Raw genomic sequence first — 9,058 nt, 5'->3', positions numbered from 1 at the left:
CACACTACGGATTGGGATTGAGATTAGATTGAAATTTGACCAATTAGAAAAAAGAAAACCAATCCTAAGTTTAGTGATCTTCTCTCTGATTGGCCAAATTGCAATCCAATCTCAATCCTAATCCGTAGTGTGACATAGGCTTCAGGTTTCTCTCTGCAATCATGAAGACAAACTTTTCAGCCAAACGCGCAGTCTATATATTCTACGTCTATGGATAGGACACGATCGACATTTTGACTTGGATGTGCGTAGTTACGCTGTGAATATTTTTGGACAATTGTCGGTGTTTTACACCACTTTTGTTATTATTATCTGTTAATTTAAACAAATATACAACTCCGTGGCTTGGCGTCAGGAACCCAATTCACGGTTTTAAACCTATCATCAAAAAGACGTAGAATGGCGTATGGANTAGCTTTATAGGTTCACTGAGCCAAAAGATCACCAAACCATCGACATTTTGAGGTCCGCTAAGCCATTTTTGCACCAACCAACCATCGACATTTTAATACATTTTATGCAAATTGGGATTCTCTGTATTTTGCTCAATTTTCCTTATAAAACGTACGAGTACGCTTATGACGTATAGACTGACTTTTGCCGTGTCAAGAAAATCGAAATATAGACTAAAGTGTACTAAATATACAGTAGAAAAGTCCAGACCTGGCTAACGCACTGATATACTTGACACAGTAGCTGTATACGTTATCTAATATAAAGAACATGGCATATCCTGGAATTGTGCTCTTTTTCGGTGTTGGAATTGGTATAGCACTCTTATATTATGTATTCTCCGATAAAGATCCCGAAAGATCGCATGCATATTCAGCAAACACAAGATCACCATCAAGCTATGATAATTGGACGACAGGTCAAGACAGAAGGTATCTTAGTTTCATTCATTCAAACAAAATAAATTGCAAAATGTTTGCAAATCAAAAATTCCGTCTTTGACGGAATATCAGAGTAGAAATCTAATATAACATGTACAATTTGTTCTCAGTAGAGCAAGAGATAGAAGAGATTCATCAAGTTCTTTAAGAAATAGAGAAGGAAGAGATACATGTAAAGGTCAAGACAGAAGGTATCTTAGTTTTATTCATTCAAACAAAACAAATTGCAAAATGTTTGCAAATCAAAAATTCTGTCTTTGATGGAATATCAGAATAGAAATCTAACCCAGATAGCCAACTGAGTGCAAGTTGTTGGCAACTTGCCACAAATATTACTCATATGTTTTCAGCAATGTAACAAAAGGGTGTATTCTCTTTTCAGTATGTTCTTGCCAGCAACAGTTTTCAAAATATAACAGCAAGTTCTCAACAACTCATCGGCAATAAACTTATATTATTTTTTTCAACTTATGAATAAGAATTATTGCTCATATATTGCTCACATATTGCTGATTCACATGTCATAAACATTGGCTACAACAATTGATAATAAAACTCAGCAGATTGATGAATTGACAAAAACATTTTCGTTGCATTAAATAAAAACAACACAACAGCAATTGGCGAGCAACTTAATCTATACAATGATTTGCTTTATATTGAGTTTTCACATTTGGCTATCTGGGAATATAACATGTACAATTTGTTCTCAGTAGAGCAAGAGATAGAAGAGATTCATCAAGTTCTTTAAGAAATAGAGAAGGAAGAGATACATGTAAAGATGACACAGATTGTTCGATATGTCTAGAACCATTAAGTAAAAGCAAAGCTGAAGTAAAACAATTACTTCCTTGTAAACATTACTTCCACTTGAGCTGTATCAACGCACTAAGAAACCATAATGCTCAGGTAAAATTCAAAGATTTATTAACATGCTTATAAAATTTCAAGTCATTAGAGTCATAAGTATATTACTTATGTTGTAGGCTGTCTGTCCTAACTGCAGAAATAATATCAACCAAGTACAGTAAATTTATATCATATATAAGTTTTTCTTATCTGTTTTATGCAGTCTTCCTAAATCAAGTGCACTTGTATAATTTTTTTACATTGTCTTCTTCACATGAATTGGTTTTTGTTTAGATTTGTAAATATATATATATATATTTGTTTTTGATAGCAAGTATTCAGATCTTGCAGTCACACACAATCTGTTGCTTATACAAATGTATATGCCTATTGTTGCTTCTTTTCTCTTATAAGTAAGAGTTATAAATAAGATAATATAACTTTACAGGAATTTAACATAATAAAAAGATGAGCATATATCTGTATGTATATATATATATATATATATATATATACATGAACTTACACATATATTTATACATATAAATTGTCTTGTGAATGTAATAATTGTGAATTCTAAGAAAAATATAATTTGATACTACAACTTTCAGAATACTTTTAGTTACATACAACAAACATTAGATACATGTACAGAAATATTATTTCACAAATTGTATGTAGCAAACAATTTCTGACTGCGCAGACCTGGCAACAGAAATTGTGTGCAGAAACGCTACAATACGGAAATTATGCTGCCAAAGCTGTTGACACACAGACACAAAAAACTTAGCATGGTTACCAAAACTCACCAAAACCATATCCTACTGAGGACACAGATGGATATGGATTTGGTGTGGCGGTTGTCGACAAAATCGCGACATCTGAACCAAATTGTTTGCTGGGTATATATACAATTTCACAAATATATATACATATAACATTAGATATATGTACAAAAATACTATTTCACAAATTGTATATATATATATATATATATATACACAATTTATGAAATAATATTTCTGTACATGTATCTAATGTTTGTTGTATGTAACTAAAAGTATTCTGAAAGTTGTAGTATTCAAATTATATTTTTCTTTGAATTCACAATTATTACATTCACAAGACAATTTATATAAATATATGTGTAAGCTCATATATATATATATATATATATACATATATATATATATATATATACATACAGATATATGCACATCTTTTTATTATGTTAAATTCCTGTAAAGTTATATTATCTACTTATAAGAGAAAAGAAGCAGCAATAGGCATATGTCCGTACATTTGTATAAGCAACAGATTGTGTGTGACTGCAAGATCTGAATACTTGCTATCAAAAACAAATATTCTTTGCATAACACTTTCTCTTTATTGCCATGTGAGATCATGTTATATTTAGATTATTATTTAATAAATGTGTGTGTGTAATTATCTCTTAATATTCTGATTTTAATATAATTATCTCTTTATATCAATAATAATAATAGAGACTATTTTAATTATATATATTAAGAGTTACTGTATGGGACTTATCTAATAATAAACGATATATCAATTATGATCATGTTTCACATTAAAAAAAAAATATTATTTTATTTTCCTTAATAAAGTAATCAGTGCAATAGAAAGACAGATTACATAAATATATGATATTCGATTACATAAATATATAAATATGTAATATTTATTTATCATAATTAAGAACGATATATCATAATCGCGTATTCTGCTTTTTTTTGTCGCAAATATATTTGAATGTTTTGTTCGTAACATTACAAACACAACCACTATCTGGTTGCGCTTATATGTAATACATGCTCACAATATAAAGACAGTGCGTACGTAGTATGTACGACGATGTGTGCTTCTGTAATGTTTATCTAGTAAGCGGTGTGGAAAGCGAGGCAGGTAGAGTCGTGCTTTGATCAGTTATCCAGGAAGACTTTTGGCCTACTAAACGCCGGACAGAACTCCGTCTCTGTCTTGTGTTGTTTTTTCTTCTGGTAGACGATAAAATTAGAAATGCAGAAAGTGATAAAAAAGAATGAGGATCGGTGATTATATCGATCGCGTTCCCATAAATTAAAAATGCATCAATGGAACAGACATGACTGAATTAGTAATCGTTATACTAGTTGTAACTTACACGGTCGCAGAACTGCGACTACCTGTGGCTAATGAAAAACGAGGTACGTATCTCATTATATTAAATTTATTTGGTTAATTACGTTCTAAATGTGTAATCAATTTTATCACTAGTCATGAGATTAATTTACACATTAATTTACATATTTATAATATATAAATTACAAAACTATTGAGTAGTTATCAAATTTACATGAGTAACATTATAAGTCATAAAAAATTTCATTTTTATATATATATATATATATATATATATATATATATATATATATATATATATATATATGTATATACTCTCAAAAGTTCAAAGATAAATGTGATAAATTGGCACGATGTTTCTCTTTCGAAGCGCTCGTATTTGGTATCGCGTACTCGAATACACAGGCTGTAGGGTTTAAATATTGGTTGTCCCATTTCTGGACCGGTTCCACGGTCGTCGAAAGAAGCAAAGCGAGTTAAGATGGATTAAAACAAATTGGGTTAATTTCCGATTTTGCGCGTATGTGCTCTTCGTTTTTTTTTTTTTTTTTTTTTTTTTGTAAAAGATAATTATTTTCACGACGCGCGCGAATAATACTTTATAACAATATTTTTCACATTCACAAAATATTCAAATAAAATAATTATATAATAAATATTTCAAACAACTCGTTCAGAATTATCAACACGAAAAGTGAACCTCTCTTATATATATGTATTTTTTCTTATAATAAATTTTCAATTCCGTTTGTTAGCCTATGTTTTATATTCTCTCCACTTTTATACACATCATTCTTATGTATATTAATGTAACTGATGAGATATACAGAACTGCCGTACAAGTTTGCTTTATCTCTCTTAAACTCAGACTACTAGAGTTACGAGAGTCTTGCTGACCCATGTACCCGTTTCTTGTGAGGATACAGCGAGGATAAATATAGGTAGTTCTACCAGATCAGAGATGCACTCGATCCTACATATGTGCACAAATATATACTCACTGTAATATACACTCTCTATCCTTTGATGTCCGGATTGATAATTGTGTTGCATCGTCAATGCAACAAAATTCAACAGGCGCGATAATTAAATATTTTCAATATCAATAATAATGAGTTTTCAATATCATTTATTGATTTTAGTACGAAGATTGATACAAAATTGGGCACCTTTAGTATGGCTCGCGCCCGAAGAACGATTTTTGCCTCTCGGTGTTACTGAATTCCTCGATAACGTACAATCGGATCAATATTACCTTCGCACTAAAATAGACGTAGGTAAATGTCCAAGCTGCAACATATGCAATATATGTATACATATGTATGCGATAACATGTATAATAAGCAAAATAAATAAAACTCTTTTTTAATTAGAAATATAGTATATATAAAAACATTTTTAAAAGGATCCTTGTTAAAAAATCGATCGTCCTTCTTGTACGGCCGAAAACCTGCCGGAACTGTCCCCGTCTACGCTCTCGTAAAAAATTGCGTTTCTGATGCACGCATGGCAAGTAAGCAAATAATAAAAAACAAAATGAACACCGATACTTCCAATGATTTAAAAACGCAGATGACAGTACGAGACCAAGTGCAGCAGGTAAGATACGAAGATAGGCAATTATAAATTGTGATTTTTAAAGTGTTGGAAATTTTAAACATCACATGAGTTTCAAGAAAAATTTTAATATTGGATTTGCCAATTCTTTTACGTATCGCAAGATGATAGGTAAGTTCAATTCCGTTATTCTCTCACATAAAAACTATATTTCAGATAACAAAATCACAAGTGGAAAAAATCAGCGAGAACAGCTATCAAAAACTTCACTTTCACGTGACTTACTGGATGTTTTATCCGTTTAGTGAAGGTAAGACGATCTGCGTACTAGATCTTGGATTTTTCGGCAATTGGCCGATACCTACTATAGGTGGCGTATGCGTGGGCACGCTCAAAGGATATGGAAGTCACATTGGAGACTGGGAACATATGAGTCTTTATTTCAAAGTAAATAATTTTCTTTAAAAAAACACTTATTTTTTATTATATGATAAAATCTATGTAATGCGTATCTACGTATTATTCTTCTTAGAGTAAAGAGCATCCTCTAGCAATGTACGTATCAGCACACGACTCCGGTGCATTCTATCAGTATAATCCGCAAAGTGGCACTTTCATTTATGAAAGTCAAGAAACAAGAAAGGGTCTCTTTCAGAAGCCAACATTCCCCGAAAAAGTTTACACCGCCGGTGGTTCGCATCCGATTTTGTTCAGCGCGCGCGGTTCTCATGGACTCTGGACAGCTCCAGGGAAGCATAGATTCGTTCGAGTACCTCGTCTGTACGACGAGAGTGGATTCGGGACCGCTTGGCCGACATGGAAAAGATTAGAATTGCTTTTGGAGGAAGATAACGAATCCTTGCCAGGCTGGATGGCTTTCAGGGGCAAATGGGGCAATCCTAGTAGCAATTGTCATCCGCTTGCAAAACTAGGTTTCAACATTTGCGAATTTGTAGATGGTCCGACCGGAATTCCTATGAAAAAATTCAATTTTCAATGTTGAAATTTTGAATAAGAATGTTATAGACGAAAGAGAGATTACATAAAAGTCAGAGAGCTGATCTTGTTGAATTACTTTATTTAAATAAATAATCTGAATTTATACATATACATTCATTGAAAACAGATTTAGTGTCTCTGTGAGCATAGGCGAAAGCTTCGTTGAAAAATCAATACAGTCAATATAAAATGATAATAAAATACAAATCTTGTAACAATCTGTGTGTACATATACTTAGAAAAAGATACGTGATGTAGACATTTATAGGCATTTCGTGCATGATGCATTCTTAAGAGCAATAGTAGTAGGCAAATTATTTGACTTTTGCACGGCAATTCTCTCATTGACCACTTTCGATTTTACGCTCCATTCTAGAATGTTTCAGCAATGCTAATTTGTTATTTCTTTCACATCTAGTACCTTGACATTTAAGATATTTATCCTTGAGAAATAGTTCAATAGTTTAGTCCGAGAGATTATTTTCATTTGTATCTTCCACAGCAATACTATGTATACCATTCCTTAATAATGGTGTACCCTTGTCTTTCGCCAAGACACGTGCATTTAGCACAATTTTTAACGGTGTTCCTAATGAGCAACACATTACTTCAACTTCTTCTTTTAATATTTTTTCTTTATAAGCCAATAGCTCTATCAGTAACCTAAAAAAGATTACTTATTTTATATTAGAGAAAAGATTACTTATTTTATATTAGAAATTTTGAATTTAAAAAAAGATCAATTTTGTATAATGCATATGTAAAAGTAAGTCTTACCTTAAGCCATCTTTATCTTGGGCAGTATTGATAATATGACAATTTGCATTGTACTTTCCTGTAATTACTGCTGGAGTTACTGATTTCTTTTCTGGATGAATACACTTGTTCCATGGTATAGAAAATTCTACGTGATATCTGAAATAGAAATAGAACTTCTTTGCTATAATTTCTTCTTACTAAAATTTTTTATCAAAGAAACTTGAAGACTTGCAATTTAAAGTTTCCAAAATGTATAACCAGTTTATATACCTATGATATAATTGTAAGAATCCTAAATAAGCATCTATATGGCCATGTCGTTGTGGTTGTATCATAATACTATTGTCTTTTCCAAGTGCGCTTCCACCACTAAAGTGAACATGATGCTCTGAAAAAAGTGCAGGATTTTTTTTTCCAATATAAAAGTATAACAAACTATGTATATAAGTATGTATATCATAACAAATTTTATAAAAATAATTTTAAAAAAATTACTTTGATGAAACAATTAAATACCTTTATCTCCCATGTTCCGTAAAATAGCACGACCGATATGACAATTGTATTTTCATATTGTTGCACCTAATTATAATAAAATTAACACCGCTCTGTCGTCAATACAATACAAATGTCACGGAAAAGGAGCGTGGTTCAGTGTTCCGATATTGGAGAGGCTGTACGCGCATGCGCGACGAATTCCGAGAGAATCCAGTAACGTATCTATGAAGATGCGCGGTAGTTTTAGCGGGAGATAGCTTAAATATAACTTTTTTATTTGTTATAACATATTTTATTTTTAAAACTTGGGAGTTTAATATTGTTTACGTAATAAAAATGGTTTTTATAAAAATTAAATATATATATAATAATTAATATATATTAATATTAAATTATCTTTATATTATGTATATTTTTGTTTTTGTAATTAATTATTTGTTTGTAATTAGTTGCATTGCTTTTTTAATAATGTGCAATATTTTTTTGTTATATGGATACTGGTAAGGTTTTTGGCAGTTTTCCTTACTCAAGCAACAAATGTTGGTATCCAATGAGATTTTTGCCTAATAAATAACTTTTTTAAACGCAATTTTGTTTATTTGTAAAATGGTTTTACCTATATCATTTTTCTTTATTTTTATACACTGTATATTATTGTATATTTTATATTTGTAATATAATAAGATAATAGTAATAAATTCAATTATATTAGTAATAACTAACTTTATGTAAATATATATTTTGTATTATAAACGTGTGTCACCTTTATATTTACATTTTTTTTTAAATTTTAAATGAAATAATCGGTTCCAGTGACAGTACCCCATATTACTTGTTTTAGATACTTTTGTGACGTTATAAACGCCGCGCATTCGCGTACAGCCTTTCCAATATCGGAACACTGGCGTGGTTCAGGTTGGTCAGAACAGAGCATAGATCAGTGTTGCCATCTTAGATTTTTCAATATCCGTAGGGAGGAACTAACAATTCCGTAGAATTCCGTAGATTCCATAGAGATATAAGGGCCGTATTCATAGTCGAAGCTCAAGGTAATGCTTAAGACTGTCTCGGTGAAGATGGTCTTATTTAATTAAGATCATCTCAAGAACGATATAATTCACAGTCGCAATCAGGGTTGGGCACGTATTATACGTGAGGTATTTTACATTGTATTATACTTGGTATTGTACAGTATAATACATCGCTTAGTTTTATACCAGAGAGAAGAATGAGAGCGGCCAGGCCCATAAGAGTTTTTACGATCGCTATACCGGCCCGTAAGCTAGCGCATGTCCATGGGTGGTGCACATTGGCAACTACGTAGCGATGTCCACGAGCGACTTGTCGATACGTATGGCTAT

The 9,058-nt window shown here is 31.5% G+C and overlaps 3 protein-coding genes across 9 annotated transcripts; 2 read left to right on the top strand and 1 right to left on the bottom strand.

The window, feature by feature from the left end:
• Nucleotides 1–185: 185 nt before the first annotated feature.
• LOC109863152 (RING-H2 finger protein ATL33-like) lies at nucleotides 186–2,210 on the top strand. Of its 5 annotated transcripts, XM_020443347.1 has the most exons (5): nucleotides 189–564; nucleotides 649–884; nucleotides 1,004–1,084; nucleotides 1,607–1,802; nucleotides 1,880–2,210. In XM_020443347.1, exons 2-5 carry the CDS (start codon nucleotides 724–726, stop codon nucleotides 1,922–1,924), a joined length of 483 nt encoding a protein of 160 aa, XP_020298936.1. In that variant the 5' UTR covers nucleotides 189–564; nucleotides 649–723; the 3' UTR covers nucleotides 1,925–2,210. The 5 variants fall into 5 exon arrangements, with proteins under 5 accessions (XP_020298940.1, XP_020298939.1, XP_020298941.1 ...); XM_020443351.1 differs by having other exon boundaries at nucleotides 186–884; nucleotides 1,007–1,084; nucleotides 1,610–1,802; XM_020443350.1 differs by having other exon boundaries at nucleotides 186–884; nucleotides 1,007–1,084.
• Nucleotides 2,211–2,914: 704 nt separating this feature from the next.
• LOC109863153 (putative vacuolar protein sorting-associated protein TDA6) lies at nucleotides 2,915–6,447 on the top strand. Of its 2 annotated transcripts, XM_020443353.1 has the most exons (6): nucleotides 2,915–3,949; nucleotides 4,753–4,825; nucleotides 5,027–5,161; nucleotides 5,290–5,483; nucleotides 5,658–5,888; nucleotides 5,974–6,447. In XM_020443353.1, exons 1-6 carry the CDS (start codon nucleotides 3,938–3,940, stop codon nucleotides 6,442–6,444), a joined length of 1,116 nt encoding a protein of 371 aa, XP_020298942.1. In that variant the 5' UTR covers nucleotides 2,915–3,937; the 3' UTR covers nucleotides 6,445–6,447. The 2 variants fall into 2 exon arrangements, with proteins under 2 accessions (XP_020298942.1, XP_020298943.1); XM_020443354.1 differs by lacking the exon at nucleotides 4,753–4,825.
• LOC109863154 (UPF0687 protein C20orf27 homolog) lies at nucleotides 6,335–7,864 on the bottom strand. Of its 2 annotated transcripts, XM_020443356.1 has the most exons (5): nucleotides 7,716–7,864; nucleotides 7,470–7,587; nucleotides 7,218–7,355; nucleotides 6,862–7,103; nucleotides 6,335–6,415 (listed from the first exon to the last, which is right to left on the bottom strand). In XM_020443356.1, the coding sequence occupies exons 1-4, from the start codon at nucleotides 7,726–7,728 to the stop codon at nucleotides 6,905–6,907; spliced, it is 468 nt and encodes a 155-aa protein (XP_020298945.1). In that variant the 5' UTR covers nucleotides 7,729–7,864; the 3' UTR covers nucleotides 6,335–6,415; nucleotides 6,862–6,904. The 2 variants fall into 2 exon arrangements, with proteins under 2 accessions (XP_020298945.1, XP_020298944.1); XM_020443355.1 differs by lacking the exon at nucleotides 6,335–6,415 and having other exon boundaries at nucleotides 6,505–7,103.
• Between the last annotated feature and the right edge of the window lie 1,194 nt (nucleotides 7,865–9,058).

Source organism: Pseudomyrmex gracilis, unplaced genomic scaffold (assembly GCF_002006095.1).
Source record: "Pseudomyrmex gracilis isolate BER0280 unplaced genomic scaffold, ASM200609v1 scaffold_3375, whole genome shotgun sequence".
NCBI lineage: Eukaryota > Metazoa > Arthropoda > Insecta > Hymenoptera > Formicidae > Pseudomyrmex > Pseudomyrmex gracilis.
Note: the sequence above shows the minus strand (reverse complement) of the source record. Positions and strands in the feature narration are given on the sequence as shown.